General features: G+C 47.7%; 1 protein-coding gene across 1 annotated transcript in view; it reads right to left on the reverse strand.

The window, feature by feature from the left end:
- The window catches only part of tg (thyroglobulin), a 475,922-nt gene that overhangs the window by 355,098 nt on the left and 103,419 nt on the right, over window positions 1–17,405 (reverse strand). The window contains exons 26-27 of the mRNA XM_038808459.1: window positions 3,307–3,504; window positions 17–184 (exon numbers count right to left, since the gene is read on the reverse strand). Of these exons, the coding sequence (XP_038664387.1) occupies window positions 17–184; window positions 3,307–3,504 (366 nt within the window). The remainder of the gene's footprint in view (window positions 1–16; window positions 185–3,306; window positions 3,505–17,405) is intronic.

Here is a 17,405-nt window from a genome sequence, read left to right on the forward strand (position 1 = left end):
AAAACTGTTTACTTACTGCCGATGAAGTCCAGTCCTCCAAAGCTGAACATGAATGTTTTCTTCTTTGTGTTGGACTTCACACCTCTGCAAACGCCCTCTCCACCAAGCAGTGATGTTGCCTGCCAGTCATTATCATTGCAAAGCAAAACATCTGGATAACTGATCAGACCACAGAGGAGGGTCCCTGAAAACAAGCATAGGAACTCAGGTAAGTTTCATTGACACTCTTACTGCCCCAGTCAATTTCATGCAGTGTATTTGCAAAATAGACCTCAACTGATGAATGAAAGGTAAGAGTAGAGAAAGGCCTACATGGGTTGTGTGTAGAGGGATGTGCTTTTGACATTGTAGTCTCAATACTGACCATCAGGAGTATTAATTTCAATACAAAAATTTTTTTTTTTATTTTTTTTAAATTTTTTTTTTTAAATTTAGATTACCCAATTATTTTTTCCAATTAAGGGGCAATTTAGCGTAGCCAATCCACCTACTCTGCACATTTTTGGGTTGTGGGGGCGAAACCCACGCAGACACGGGGAGAATATGCAAACTCCACACGGACAGTGACCCAGAGCCGGGATCGAACCTGGGACCTCAGCGCCGTGAGGCGGTTGTGCTAACCACTAGGCCACCGTGCTGCCCTAATTTCAATACAAAAATAAAAATATATTGGAGTTAATACTCGGAAATAGGCAATTCAGTCCAAACCAGTTTTACATCACTTTGGGCAAAGCACGTTTTGAAGTTCAGGGTTCTACAATGGCAGAAAATTTAAGTGATATGCTTCAAATACAATTTATCCAGAAGATGTGGATCTCTATTGAATTGAATAATTGCAGATTGTACATTTGGTAAGAAATTGCTACATATGATGTTATGAATTAAAGTACTATCTGTACAGAAATCAATTGTGCTGCTTCTCTATCCAAAAATATACTTTAAAAAAAATCAGGATAAAGGTTATTCCATTAATTCATGGAATAGTTGACCACAGAAGGGGCCACTAAGCTCAAAGTTACCATGCTGACTCTTTGAACGCTATCTAATTATCTTGCTTCCCCTCCTTTTCCCAAGCCTGAAATTTTCTCTATTCAAGCATTTAGGGTGGCACAGTGGCTAGCACTGCTGCTTCACAGCTCCAGGGACCTGGGTTCAATTCTGCGGTGATTGTGTGGAGTTAACACTTTCTCCCCATGTCTGTGTGGGTTTCCTCTGGGTGCTCTGGTTTCCTACCACAGTCCAAAGATGTGCAGGGTAGGTGGATTGCAAATGCTAAATTGCCCCTTAGGGTGAGGTTACTGGGCAGGCGATAGGGCCTAGGTAGAGTGGTCTTTCAAAGGGTCGGTACAGACTCAATGGGCAGAATGGCTTCTTTCTGTACTGTAGGGATTCTACGATTAATCCAATTTCCTTTTGAAAGTTACAATTGTATCTACTTCCATCATCCTTTCATGCAATGCAATCTAGAGCATAGCAACTGAGAATCAAATTCACAGAATGGCCGTCATAGTACTGAAGGAGGCCATTTGGCTTGCCGTGTCTCTGTCAGCTCTCTGTGGGAGCCGTTTACCTAGTACCACTCTCCAGCCTTCTCCCTGCGTCCCTGAACATTCTTCATTTTCAGATAACAGTCCAATTCCTCTCAATTGACTCTTCCTCCAGCACAGGCTGCTCTTTCCAGATCCTAACCACTGGCTGCATGTATACATTTTTCCTTATGTCACCATTGCTTTTTTGCCAATGACCTGAAATTTGTGCCCTCTTGTTCATGACCCTTCCACCAGTGGGAACACAAAGATCATGAAATTTCTCATCTTCCTTCTGGTTCTTTCCCTACTGGTGGGACAATATTTCCAGTGCCATTGGCAGATGAGAGGACAAAATTGGTAAAGAAAAGAAAAGAAAATGATTTTTTCTTGAGGTATGATTTACCTTGAGGTATTTCCAAAAAATCCAACACCCAGACCAAACTGAAATGCATAATGTCATGGGAATGGCCGCAAATTTGTGGTTTCAGCAGTCTTCAGCACAGTCAGATGTCCAGACACCATGGTAAAATGTTATAGGTGTTCCAGAGTACTGGTTATCCAAACCCTTTTTCAGTTAATCTCAATACAAACTAGACTGCCAAAAACCATTGCCTCTTTGAAACTATTTTTTGAAAAGAATGTAACAATTGTTATTTCAAGAATTTTTCCCACAATTTCTTGTGGCTGATTCACACTCATTTAGAGCATGATAAATTGCTTCCATGACCTGAGACCCAGCATATTCTGCATAGCTCTAAAGCATGATGGTGCATTTTATGAGCATGACTGAACTTTCCTGCAGTAAACAGACTGCAAATTATCCCTATAACCTTGTTATTTACACTCTACGTGTTGTGCAAAGCTCCCAAAAGTATTGCTGTAAGTCAGCAACTAGGCTCCCTCTAGAGCTGATATGGAATTCCCTGTTACAGGATGCTATCTGAAACATACCTCTCTGTTTCAAATGTACTATCAATCTGTAGGGAGTCCACCCAACCCAGAAGTTCTGCCCGAATGTAGTTCCCAGTCCATGGGATCTCCCCTATGTAATGCAATATGGCTCAGGGCTGGTTTGGCACACTGCTAAATCGCTGGCTTTGAAAGCAGACCAAGGCAGGCCAGCAGCACGGTTCAATTCCCGTACAAGCCTTCCTGTGGCGACTAGGGGCTTTTCACATTAACTTCATTTGAAGCCTACTTGTGACAATAAGCAATTTTCATTTTCATTAATTTACTAAGGCCTTGCAGCACAGTGGCAGCGCCCCTACCGCTGGAGCAAATGCTCCAGGTTCGAGGCCAATGCCAGGACTTGTTGGTCATGGAAGGAGCATTCAAGGTAGCTCAACAGGCTAATCAGCTCAGACATCCTTCCACCACTTCCCCACTATCCCCCAAAGAGTAAAAAACAGTAAATGTGTGTGATGATGTGCTAACAGCAATAATGTAGTACAGAGTCTGGGTTATCTCCTTTATATAATTTTCTCAGTGTTAAAGCTGTCTCCATATAATTAATTACCTCAGTCCAAGGGATTTCCTATGTAATGCAGTACCTGGTCTGGGTTATCATATATCCTTTATATAATGTAGTATTGAGTACAGGACCTCTTTCTTACATAATGTATTATTCCATTCAGAGGCTCTCCTATACAATGTGATACATCACACCGGTGACTGCACCAAAATAAAATTGCTTGATAAAGTGCTTTTGTGCATCCCTGAGGCATGTGGTGAATTTCCATACAAATGCAAGTTTTTTTCTTTTAAAGGCTCATTTTACCTCCGCCAATTGTTATCTGACTCAACATGAAGCCATCACAGCAATTCTCCTTGCCGCAGGTCTGCCTGCAGAAATGATGTACATCTGTTAAGCTCGAACCGACTGCAGAAAAAGCCATTGTCTGGTATACGCCTGTAAGCACATTGTGAAAATCCGTCCGCGCGAAGGTCTTGCGAAATGATGTTGTGAATTCCTGACCTGCAGAAAAGTAAGAACATAGAATAGAGTCATAGGACCTAATAATATGAAAGAAAGGTGTGCATTCGGCTGATCATGTGTGTACTGAGACTTTGAAAGAACCATCCAATTCATCCCACTCCCCTGCTCTTTCCACTCAGCCTTGAAGAATGTCCTTTTCCAATATTTATCCGCTTCCCTTTTGAAAGCTCTGATTGTGAATCTGCTTCCACCAGCCTTTCAGGCAGTACGTTGCAGATCATACCATAAAATGAACACATTAAGGTAAGATCCGTTGAGCCATTATACCTGTGCTATCTCCACAATCCAATACTGGAGAAGCAAACTGAAAAGGAAGATGATCCTTGGTCTATGATGGGAAATTATAGTCAGGGATACGACTGAATTCTTCAAATGAAGTTTTCTCACTCCTTGGTGAAAGACTCTCCATTTTCTCTAAGGAGACTTATGGTTCCACAAAACAGCTTGTATCTTGGGACTGCAAGTTCAGACCAACCTCAGAACAAATTTTTATGCCCTAAAACCTTGAAATGTATGACATCGGCTACGTAACAGTGCGTGTACTTTCGCCCGGATAGGTTTGAATTTGCAGCTCCCTCTCAAAAGGAGGTGTTCCCAAATATAAGCCAGCTTGCTCCACCAGCAGGTGCAAAAGGAAGTAAAGCTAAAAAGGCTAAGCAGCCAGAATTAAACATTTTTATTTCAATAATTTTGCATTCAATATTCTCTCTTTACACATACACATTGGGGCTATGTATGTGCTCCATATATGTTTGTTCCAAGACAAAGAATGTGGAAAATCAGAGATAAAACATCTAACCGAAAACTGCAGAATTCTTGGAACTGTTCTGCAAAACCTAGACATAACTTGTCATGTTTAACATGTTCCTACAATCATGATGGATGCAACGATTGTTGAGGTAGTGTCCATGCCATTTGTAAAAAAAACATGTTTTAAAATTTGTTTAAATTTGCTGTGGATATGAGCTGACAAGTCGCAGAACATATTACCACACACTTCAGAAACCAATCAAAGACTGCCAATTGATTGTCTCAGAGGAGCATACCATGAGAGTTACCATGCAGCCAAATCTTTGAAATCAGGCCCAAAAACCACTAATCGAGTCAGCACTGTCGGGAGTGAGAGCATCAACAGGAGAGTTGATGCAAATTGGTCCCAGTCAGATCGAATCCAATTGGACTGCAGCCAACCTAGTCAAGAAGGTAACTATGTTTTGAATCATTTCGTATTGTTTCCAAGTTTAATAAAGGGAATAAAGCTGTTGGATTTACAGTGAAATTGCATCAGTTGTGATTCTCAATCTCTTGGACGTTACATGCTCCTGTTCACTTCTGGTGTGGTCCAAGCCACCACATTCCATCTAGGTGACTGTGTTAGCATAATTCTGCAAAGGTCACAGACCTGAGGTCACTGCTTCTTCCATACTCAAACAAAGAGGAACAAAGCTCTGCATGAAACCATGTGTTAAGTTTGAGTTGGACGCCTCCATTCTCTGTTTCAGTGACAACATAATTTTTGTCAGGCCTGACAAAGGCACAGCTTGTGTCATAGACGTCCTCAAAGTCAATCAATGTCCATTTAAGGGGAGCACAGTAACAAGTTTACAATACCAGGTTAAAGTCCAACAGGTTTGTTTCAAACACTAGCTTTCGGCGCACTGCTCCTTCCTCGGGTGAAAGAAAAGGTATGTTCCAGAAACATATATATAGACAAATTCAAAGATGCCAGGCAATGCTTAGAATGCGAGCATTTGCAGGTAATTAAGTGTTTACAGAACCAAGGATAGGGGTAACCCCAGGTTAAAGAGGTGTGAATTGTCTCAAGCCAGGACAGTTGGTAGGCTTTCGTAAACCCAGGCCAGATGGTGGGGGGTGAATGTAATGCAACATGAATCCCAGGTCCCGGTTGAGGCCGCACTCATGTGTGCAGAACTTGGTTATAGGTTTCTGCTCGGCGATTCTGCTTTGTCAGCGTCCTGAAGGCAGCCTTGGAGAACGCATACCTGGAGATCAGAGGCTGAATGTCCTTGACTGCTGAAGTGTCCTCGACTGGAAGGGAACATTCTTTTTTTAATAAACAATTTTATTGAGGTAGTTTTTGGCTTTATAAACAGTTACAGACATCATCAGAAAGGAAGCAAAAAAAGGCAAAAATGTGCAAACATCCACGTACTTTCAATACTTCCATCGTACCGTATTGCACAAGCCCGCTCCCCTCCCACCCGTACTACCCGCCATATTTTCCCTCCTACTCTACTCTACCCCCCCCCCCCTCCCCCACCTCCCTGCTGACGCTCACTCTCCCGCAAAGAAGTCAATAAATGGTTGCCACCTCCGGGTGAACCCCTGCACAGATCCCCTCAAGGCGAACTTAATTTTTTCCATCCCCAGGAAACTTGACATGTCCGCAAGCCACCACTCAGTCTTCGGGGGCTTTGAGTCCCTCCACGCCAATAATATTCGTCGCCGGGCTATCAGGGAAGCAAAGGCCAGCACATCGGCCGCTTTCTCCCCCTGGACGCCCGGGTCTTCCGAAACCCCAAAAATTGCCACCCCTGGACTCATCACCACCCTTGTTTTTAGCACCTGGGACATGACCCCCGCAAATCCCTCCCAGTACCCCCTCAGCTCGGGGCATGCCCAAAATATGTGCACATGGTTCGCTGGTCCTCCCGCGCACCTAGCGCATTTGTCCTCTATCCCGAAAAATTTGCTCATCCGAGCCACCGTCATATGGGCCCGGTGAACGACCTTAAATTGGATCAGCCCGAGCCTTGCACATGTCGCGGTCGAGTTTACCCTACTCAGGGCCTCTGCCCACAGCCCTTCCTCCATTTCCCCGCCTAGCTCCTCCTCCCATTTAAGTTTCAGTTCCTCTGTCTGGGACCCTTCCTCCCTCATGAGCACCTTATAAATACCCGAGACTCTACCCTCCCCTTCGTCCCTCCCAGAGACTATTCTGTCTAGGATCCCCATTGGCGGGAGGCGCGGGAAAGATGGGACCTGTCTACGAACAAAGTCCCGCAGCTGTAGGTATCTAAAATCATTTCCCCTTACCAACCCAAATTTCTCCTCCAAGCTCCTCAAACTCGCGAAGCTCCCTTCCAGGAACATATCACCCACCCTTCCCGCCCCTGCTCGCCGCCATACTCGGAACCCCCCATCCATACTGCCGGGGGCAAACCGATGGTTGTCGCAGATTGGCGCCCAGACAGACGCCCCCATCTCCCCCACATGGCCTCCTCCACTGGCCCCATATCCGCAGGGTCGCCACCACTACCGGGCTGGTGGTGTACTTGGCCGGCGGCAGCGGTAGAGGAGCCGTGACCAGGGCTTCCAAACTGGAGCCCCTGCACGAAGCCGCCTCCACCCGCTCCCAAATAGACCCCGTACCCACCATCCACTTCCTTATCATAGCGATGTTGGCCGCCCAGTAATAATTGACCAGACTCGGCAACGCCAGCCCCCCCTCGCTACGGTTCCTCTCCAACATTGCCTTCTTCACCCGCGGAGACTTTCCCGCCCAAACAAAGCTCATGATCAGCCCGTTAACTCTTTTGAAGAAGGACTGTGGGATAAAGATCGGGAGGCACTGAAAAATAAACAAAAATCGAGGGAGGATTGTCATCTTTACAGTCTGCACCCTCCCTGCCAACGACAGCGGGAGTGCATCCCATCTCCGAAACTCTCCCTTCATTTGCTCCACCACCCTGGCCAAATTTAACTTATGCAGCCTGCCCCAGTCTCGTGCCACCTGGATTCCCAAATACCGGAAATTTTCCTCAACTAACCTAAACGGTAGCCCTCTCAATCTGTTCTCCTGGCCCCTTGCCTGTACCACAAACATTTCACTCTTGACCGTATTTAATTTGTATCCTGAGAACTGGCCGAACTCCCTCAGCATTCCCAGTATAGTTCCCATCCCGGCCACTGGGTCCGACACGTACAGGAGCAGGTCGTCTGCATAAAGAGAAACCCTATGTTCAACCCCGCCCCTCACCATCCCCTTCCAACCCTCTGCGGCTCTCAGCGCAATCGCCAGCGGCTCTATGGCCAGCGCAAACAGCAGCGGGGAGAGCGGGCAGCCCTGCCTGGTCCCTCGGTACAACCTAAAGTACTCCGACACTTCTCTGTTGGTCCTGACGCTGGCCCTCGGGGCCTGATATAATAATTTGATCCAATCCACCAATCCCTCCCCGAACCCAAACCGTCCGAGCACCTCCCATAGATATTCCCACTCCACCCGGTCAAAGGCCTTCTCGGCGTCCATAGCCACCACTACCTCCACCTCTCTACCCGCCGGGGGCATCATTATCACATTGAGCAATCTCCTCAGATTGGCCGCCAGCTGCCTACCTTTCACGAACCCCGTTTGATCCTCCCCAATCACCTCCGGTACACAGTCCTCCATTCTACCCGCCAGTACCTTTGCCAGGAGCTTGGCATCTACATTAATCAGGGAGATTGGCCTGTAGGACCCGCACACCTCCAGGTCTTTACCCCGCTTTAATATCAGAGATATGGTGGCTTGAGACATCGTCGGCGGCAGGGTCCCTCTGTCCCTTGCCTCATTGAAAACCCTCGCCAAGACCGGGCCCACCAGCTCCGAGAACTTCCTATAAAACTCTACTGGGTATCCATCCGGCCCCGGGGACTTCCCCGACTGCATGGCCTTTAGGCCCCCCAATACCTCCTCTACTCTAATCGGGGCCCCCAGCTCTTCCACTCGCCCCCCCCCAACTGTTGGGAATGTTAACCCATCCAGAAACCTTTTCATCCCCTCCGGTTCTTCTGGCGGCTCCGAAGTATACAGCTTACGATAGAAGTCCCGGAATACCCTATTCAATTCTGCCGGATCCTCCACTTTGTGCCCCCCCTCGTCCCTCACTCTACCTATTTCCCTGGCCACCTCCCTCCTCCTAAGTTGCTGCGCTAACAGTCTGCTAGCCTTTTCCCCATACTCGTACACCACTCCCCTCGCCTTCCTAAGCTGTTCCACGGCCCTGCTCGTGGATAGTGCCCCCAGTTCCGCCTGTAGCCTCTGCCTCTCCCTGAGTAAAACCTCCCCCGGGGACTCCGCGTGCTCTTCATCTATCCGGCCCATTTCCCTGACCAATCTGTCCATCTCTGCCCGGTCTGCCTTGGCTCTATGGGCCCCAATTGAAATCAGCTCCCCCCGCACTACTGCCTTTAGCGCCTCCCACACGGTCGCCGCTGAGACCTCCCCAGTGTTATTCACCTGCAGGTAATTTTTTATACATTTCCGAAGCCTCTCGCAGATCCCCTCCTCCGACAGCAATCCCACATCTAGCCTCCATTGCGGGCGTTGATAACTCGCTCCCCCTAACTGCAGGTCCACCCAATGCGGGGCATGGTCTGAAATGGTAATTGCTGAGTATTCCGTGTTCTTTACCTCCCCCCTACAGTCCCTGCTTAGCACAAAGAAATCTATCCTGGAATATACTTTGTGGACGTGCGAGTAAAACGAGTAGCCCCTTCCTGTTGGCTGTCCCTCCCTCCAGGGGTCCACTGCCCCCATTTGCTCCATAAACCCTTTCAGCTCCCTTGCCATTGCTGAGAGTCTACCCGTTCTGGGACACGGCCGATCCAAAGTCGGGTCAAGGACCATGTTAAAGTCCCCTCCCATTATTAGCCTGCGAGAATCCAAGTCCGGGATCTTCCCCAGCACTCTTTTAATGAAGTCCACGTCATCCCAGTTCGGGGCATATATATTCACCAGCACCACACTTCTCCCCTCCAGCCTGCCCCGTACCATCAGGTATCTGCCCCCCCTGTCTGCGGATATGCCCTCTGCCTCAAATTGCACACGCTTGTTGATCATGATTGCCACCCCCCTGGACTTCGAGTCCAAGTCCGAGTGGAAGACCTGGCTAATCCAGCCCTTCCTTAGCCTGGTCTGGTCTGACACTTTCAGATGTGTCTCCTGCAACATAATTACGTCCGCCCTCAGGGCCCGCAAGTGCGCGAACACCCGCGCCCTCTTAACCGGCCCATTCAGTCCCTTGACGTTCCAGGTGATCAGCCTGGTCGGGGGGCACATCCCACCCCCCCCCACCCCGCCGGTCAGCCATAGCCTTTCTCGGGCCGGCCCCTGACCCATGCGTCGCGCCCTTCCTGGCCCGCCCTATAGCTGCCTCCACCCTCGACCTCCTTTCCAGTGCCTATTTCAAGTCCCTCTCCCGTCAGCAGAACAACCCCCCCCTCCCCTAACCCCATCTCCCGATACCCCCACCCCTGCCATCTACTGGCTATAGCTTTCCCCCCCATCTGACTTCCTTGACTAGCCAATCTGCTAGCCCGGTGACTCAACACTCCGGCGCCTTCCTGTCCCATTCCCCTTGTTTCCCCGCCCTCCTCCCCACCCACTGGGGCAAGCCGGCTCCAGTGTCTTCCGCGAGCTGCACAAAAAGCCCAAACAGAAAAAAAAAAGGGAAAAAACATAGAAAAAAGAGAAAAAGCACATAAATGTCCATGAACAAAGGAAAGAGTCTCAAATGTTCCACTTGGCCCCATTGGCCCAGCAAACCGTTGAGCAGCAGTCCAGGCACATTCGGCGTTCCTCCCCACAGAAATCCTCGGGCCCTAACTCGCGTCCTTGGGGCCTCCTTTCGGGACCAGCCCCAGGTCCCTCACAAAATCCATCGCTTCTTCGGGCTCGGAAAAGTAGTGGTGTTGACCCTGGTGCGTGACCCATAGCCGAGCTGGGAACAGCAGACCAAACTTCACGTGCTTCTTGAACAGCACCTCCTTGACATTCTTAAAGGCTGCTCGCCGCCGAGCCACCTCCTGGCTTAGGTCCTGATAGATGCGGAGCACACTGTTATTCCACGTGCTGCTCCTGGCGCTCTTTGCCCACTGCAGCACCCGCTCCTTGTCCACGAACCTGTAGAACCTAATCACCATCGGGCGGGGGGGGTCCGCCCAGCCGCCCCTGCCTTGCCTGCACCCTGTGTGCCCCCTCCAGCTCCAGCGGTCGCGGAAAGGCTTCGGCCCCCATCAGCTGCTTCAGCAGGTCTGCTACAAACGCTGCAGCATCAGCTCCCTCCGCCCCCTCCGGGAGGCCGACCATCCTCAGATTGTTCCTGCGGACTCTATTCTCCAGCTCCTCCACTCTGTCCAGCAGTCTTCTCTGCCGCTCTTTCAGGCCGTCCATTTCTAGCGCTGCAACCGTTTGCGCATCCGCCTGCTCCTCCACCGCTTCTCCCAGCTCCTTAACTTTAACATCCTGGGCGTCCAGCCTCTGGTTCAGCTGATCCACCGCTTTCTGGATTGGGTCCAAGCTGTCCCGCTTCAGCGCTTCAAAACTGGACTTCATTACCTGGAGCATGTTATCCAGCGCCAGCTGGATTGCTGAGTCCGGGTTCCGTGTGTCCGCCATCTTAGGTCCCAGGTAATTTTCTTCCGGTCCTTGTCTCTGTCCCTTTTTCTCCTTCTTCTTCTGCCTTCTGGAATCCCGCTGTTCCATATGCCGCAGCCCGCTCCTCAGCGCCTCCGCTGCCGCTTTCCTTCGCCCAGCTCCTTCAATTTTACCTCCTGGGCATCTGAAGTGGGTCCAAGCTGTCCCTCCTCAGCAACTCCAAACTTTTTCTTTTTCCCTTTGTCCTGGAGGAAGGAAGGTCCGTGGGTCCGCCATCTTACCCTGCAGGTCAGCTTCCTCCTTCTCTCTCTCTCTCCTTCTTCCTCACCTGCTGGCCTCCCACACTTACATCATCTGCAGCCCGCTCTCCTCCTCTGTTCCAGGCAGCCTTTCTGCCGCCTCCGTAGTCCCGCTATCGCGGGGAAACAGCTGTTCCAGCCGGCCGGAGTGAGAGCCCACCGAATGTGCGGCTCACTCGGACATCGCCGCCACCGGAACCCTGGAAGGGAACATTCTGACCAGCGCGGCGCGATTCCCGCCCCCGCCAATTCCCGGGTGGCGGAGAATTCCGGCCACGGCGGGGGCGGGATTTACGCCGGTCCCGGGCGATTCTCCGACCGCCCAGGTGGTCGGAGAATTGTGCCCCATGTCTCAGTGATGTTTATCATTAACTACCATTCATTGCTGTAATACCTCATCTGGTTCAATAATGTCCTTTAGGGAAGGAAATCTGCAGTCCTTATCTGGTCTAGCCTCCATGTGACTCCAGGAATGTGGCTGACTCTTAATTGCCCCTGAAATGGCTGAGCAAGCCACCCAGATTCATGGGAAATTTAGAGATGGCTAACAATTTCCGACCTTGCCAGCGACGCCCACATCCCATGAAAGAATAACAAAAAGTCCTCATCTGAATCCTTTGCAGGAGAGCTTGGCTGTGACCTAGTCTTCTGGGACATTGGCACGCGGGCTAACTTTCCCCCCTACCCTAACTGCAGAACTTTCATGACTGGTAACTCAACACATGCAGGCCCCGCCTCTTGGTTAGCCTCTAAATTTCACAAGGTGTCAGCATCTGAGCTGGAGGCTCAAGTGCAAGATCGAATGATGGTGTTTCGCCTTCATCAGTTTCTTGCTCCTCCAGGACTTGAGCCTCTTGCACCGCATCACGATATGGCCTGACAGCAGTCCTTGTGTAACCGAAAGCACAAAGATGAAAGGCACAAACACTAAGGTGAGGGAAGTAGCGGGATGTATGCTTACATGTACCTGGAGCCCGTAAGTCAGGAGAGATTGTCGGATGAGAGAGGTGTGGGATGTGGGAAGGTTGATTAGATAGGAATATATCGCTATCTTCTATGGTTCCAGTCCTGCCGCTGACCACAGCTATTACTCTACTAATTACTTCCAGCACTATACCCTCCATAGACGAGGGCATGCAGCCATGTTTGTTCCTCGCTGGTTCATGCTGTTGCCACCAATTGTCAACCACCTTTTCCTGTAAAGAGTGATGGAGGTGTGTCAGTGAATAAGGCTTTTTTAATGCATTTTATGGGATGTTGGCTTTGCTGGCTAGGCCAGCATTTATTGCCATTGCCCAGTTTCCCTTAAGAAGGTGTTCTTGAGCTGTCTTCTTGAACCGCAGCAGTCCCTGAAGTGTCAGTACACCAACAGTGCTGTTGGGGAGGGAATTCCAGGATTTTGACCCAGCAACAATGAAAGGCCAGTGATATATTCTGAGTCAGAATGATGAGTGGCTTGGAGGGGAACCATTGCCACAAACATAATTAGCAGAAATTGGGTCAACATCAAATATTACCTCCAAACATTACCATTACTGAGAAACTTCAACTCTTAGATTTTCCTTTCTCATTTGTTTACCTACTTCACCACCATCTCTTGGTTATTGCCACACTGTCAAACTGTTTGTCCTGTTAGACATGCCATTCTACATGAGCCACAATTTTCTCCAATTAAGCATTGGGAAGATTGAAAGCAATGTTATTCCAACTGCCCTCCATCTTCCACCTTCCATAATCATGAGCTCATTCAACTCATTTGATCCTAACCCATTCACCCATGTGTCCCATTCACCATCGATCAACATTTAGTCCAGGGCCATCACTAGCTGCTTTTTGTAATCCTGTCCCCAGAGTTCACAACCCACAACTTTCTATACAGACCCCTGAGAACCCTGTATACATTAGACCAGGGGTGGGCAAACTTTTCCGTGCAAGGGCCACATTCAGAAATTCACAATTTTAAAGGGCCGCATAGTATATTAAGTAAAATAATTACTTCACCCGGTTATGATTCTGGGTGCCTCATATAGGACATAGAACAGTACAGCACAGAACAGGCCCTTCGGCCCTCGACATTGTGCCGAGCAATGATCACCCTACTCAAGTCAACGTATCCACCCTATACCAGTAAGTAACCCAACAGCCTCCCCCATTAACCTTAAAAAAATAATAAAAAATTAAAAAAAAAAAAAATTTTAAATTTTTTTTAAAAAATGACTTGGTGGGCCGCATAAAGACCTTTGGCGGGCCGCATGCGGCCCGCGGGCCGTAGTTTGCCCACCCCTGCATTAGACTCTCCTTCTTGCACTTTATCACTGCCCTTGCTCCAGCATTGACGGTTATGCCTTCAACTGTCTAATCCGGAAGGTCCAAAATTTCCTCTTTCATCCTCATCACTTCGCCTCCACTCGCTCTTCCTTAAAAGTGACCTCCTTGATAAAATGCTTCGTAACACAGCATAACATTGCCTAACTTGGCTGGGTGTCAATTATTGTCTGATTATGATAATTTGGAATGTTTTACTATATTAAAGATACAAATGTAAAAAGCTACCATGGGCAGCATGGTAGCATAGTGGTCAGCACAGCTGCTTCACAGCTCCAGGGTCCCTGGTTCTATTCCCAGCTTGGGTCACTGACTGTGTGGGGTCTGCATGTTCTACCCGCGTGTGCGTGGGTTTCCTCCCACAGTCCAAAGAGGTGCAGGTTAGGTGGATTGGCCATGCTAAATTGCCCTGAGTATCCAAAAAGGTTGGGTGGGGTTACTGGGTTAAGGGGATAGAATGATTTTGTGGGCTTGGGTAGGGTGCTCTTTCCAAGGGCTGGTGCAGACTCGATGGGCCAAATGGCCTCTTTCTGCACTGTAAATTCTATGATTCTATCGTTTTTCATAGGATCTTAATACAGGATTTTCTTGCCTTCCCAAATTTCTCGAACTACCTTCAGATTGTTAAAAGTTGAGCTTGTTGTCACATAGTTACCACTAACTGATATACTCTATGTTCTCCCTTACCCAGTAACACTGGGTAGTGTCCAGCACTGAGAGTCTTATTGCTTCATGTAGGTCTCAATTTTTTTTTAAATGATGCGAGCATGCAGCCAAACGCTGCAAAGGCATCCTCTGCCAAAAATAACCAGACTATCGAAAGGACAGCTCAGTTGATTTTGGATTTCACTTTACCCATTTCCATTTTTTTCTGTTATTAGTATAAACATTCCCAGCATAACCACTGAGACATTACTTCCACTCTGTTTCCTGACAAGAATTTGTTTGCTTGTTTGAAAGGATGCATCAAAAATATAAATGTTCCTAATTTTGAATGTTTAAACAGCGAAGCAATTCCCATGATCCAAGTGCATGTTGGTCCTTTCTTATTATTCTAAGTACTCGCGCATGGAGAGCAGAAACATTTTTTGTTGAGAACTACTTCACACAAGCAACTAGATCCTTGCGGGAGAACCAATCGAAAGGAAGTTGTCCATAGATTTGTGCAGGGCACACGATCACAACAGTGGGTAACGGTTTTCGAGAGACCGACGAGAAAGGAGAGAAAACATCTATAAATACTTATTCTCCGCCCTCAAAAGGACTAAAACCATGTTCACAGTCTGATGAGGCTATATTTTGATTTAACATGTAAGAAGTCTTACAACACCAGGTTGAAGTCCAACAGGTTTATTTGGAATAACTAGCTTTTGGAGTGTAGCTCCTTCATCACTCACCTGAGAGAGGTAGGGTGCCTTTTCGGAGAAATAGGGTATCCTTTTGGAAAGGTCAAATGCCCTTAGGGATTGCTTAAAGTCAACACAAATGTATGTAAAATGTGAATGAACGCATTGAAATTATCAAGTTTTCGAGGCATTTAAATCTCCAAGCTCTTTAATTTACATATAAAAACCCCACGCTTCAACTGATTGCAATTTCACTGAAGGTTATCCATTATTGTTCCATGATGATTCCATAACCTATCATTAAATGGTTAGCACTGTTGCTTCATAGCACCAGGGACCCGGGTTCAATTCCAGGCTTGGGTCACTGTCCGTGCGGAGTCTGCACATTTTCCCCGTGTCTGCATGGGTTTCCTCCGGGTGCTCCAGTTTCCTCCCACAAGTCCAAAATGACGTGCCATTAGGTGAATTGGATATTTTGAATTCTCCCTCAGCTACCCGAACAGGCGCTGGAGTGTGGCAACTAGGTGATTTTCACAGTACTTTATTGCAGTGTTAATGTAAACTTACTTGCAACGTTAATAAATATTATTATTATCATCACAGTAGGAGGGAGATTTCACAATTTAATTGACAGATCCAAGTCTTTGATGTGGTGCTATGGATATAAATGTGTGTTTTCATAAAGGATTAAGTTCTAGAAGGAATTTCACTGCATTGCATAGGTTCCTTTTAAATCAAGGAGAGTGATTTATTAAATTGGTGAGGTTATAATAGACACTTACAGGGCAGCACGGTGGTACAGTGGTTAGCACTGCTGCCTCACGGTGCCGAGAACCCAGGTTCAATCCCGGCCCTGGGTCATTGCCCGTGTAGAGTTTGCACATTCTCCCTGTGTCTGCATGGGTCTCACCCCCACAACCCAATGATGTTCAGGATAGATGGATTGACCACACTAAATTGCCCCTTAATTGGAAAATAAAAGAATTGGGTATTCAATTTTATTTTTTCCAATAGACATTTCGGAGTTTATTTTATTTAATCTCAGAATGGCTCCTGAGGTCTACCCATGATGGATACTGGGTAAGTTGGCATGGACATTGCAAGAGCAAAGGATAGTGGGTCGGGATATAGGTTGGCATGAGTTGGTAGTGTTGGCAAACAGGATATAAAGGCAGAGGCTAGAATGGTAAGGCTGACATGGAGGATACAAGGGGCCACCGGGTACATGGAGGGGCATGTGTTGGCAGGGAGGACTTGGGCTATGGAAGATAGATGGGAGAAACAAGCTGACATGAGTTGGCATGGAAAGGGTGCAGGGAGTTTGCGTATAGTAAGGAGGTGCGAGGACTAGAGGACTGTTTGTACCTTTATTGTATTTTTCCCATCTTGGGCAAAGGCAAATTTCCTTTCTGCACCCTAAAGCTCTCGTCTCTGCACTGTTTCTGGGGTTAACGAGTCTGACTCAGGGTGACATCACCCTCGCCCCAGGAATGAAAATCTAAGTGCCTGGGGTATTTTCTCCTGAGTCGGGTTTGTGAGGCCTGGAATTTTCTCAACTCTATGCTTGCGGTCCAGGGGCAAAAATACAGCGCTCTGTCTCCATTCATAATGCCCAGGATCTCATATGTTTCATTAACTGCTTCATTAACCCATCCTGCCACCTTCAAAGATTTTTTCACAAAACCCCCCAGGTTTTCTGTTCTTTCACCCCCTTTAAAATTGGGAGCTGTGGCTTTTTTCACAATTTTCCGTAGGTGGACAATTAGCGTGAGTTCATAACATCCCACTTGTGATCAAACAATGGCATTGACTGGTGTTACTGTTTGTCTAGATACATAACGTCTGGAATATTTTGAGAATGGCTCATTTATTTGCCAACTGTGGTAATATCCAAAAGATGTCATCTGCACTATGACGCCGTCTGACTGACCATACAGTGAGTCTTTGTACTCTAATTAGGAAAATGAAGCAGAAACTTGCTATTCTGCACTCAACCATCACAACTCCTCGACAATGTTTACATTTTCATTCCACCAAGAGGATAAAATGGATCAACCCATAAGAAAACCTGATTGGAAGAGTGTGGAATAGTGAAGCAGGTGGGTGTCAAAGGGTTGGAAATGTTCTTGTATTCAGAGACAAGGCTGAGTGAGATGGAATTGAGGGGGTGGTGTGAAAATGGTTAAGAGGGTTTATACAGAGAGAGATGTTGGTGAAGGGAGTGAAATCACAGGAGAAAGGATCTGTTCTGCAGGTCTGCAGGTTTTAAAGGCAGGCAGCCTGCTGGAATCCGGTGCATTTTGATGAAGAGTGCAGGAGAGCATGCCAGAAGCAACAGCAGGCATACCAAAAAATGAGGTGTCAACCTGGTGAAGAGACAACACAGGGCTACTTGTGTGCCAAACAGCATAAGCGGTAAGTAATAGACGGAGCTAAACAATTCCACAACCAATGGATCAGATCTAAGCTCTACAGTCCTGCCACATCCAGCCGTGAATGATGGTAGACAATTAAACAACTCATTGGAGGAGG

This window comes from Scyliorhinus canicula, chromosome 10 (assembly GCF_902713615.1).
Source record: "Scyliorhinus canicula chromosome 10, sScyCan1.1, whole genome shotgun sequence".
In the NCBI taxonomy this organism is placed as follows: Eukaryota; Metazoa; Chordata; class Chondrichthyes; order Carcharhiniformes; family Scyliorhinidae; genus Scyliorhinus; species Scyliorhinus canicula.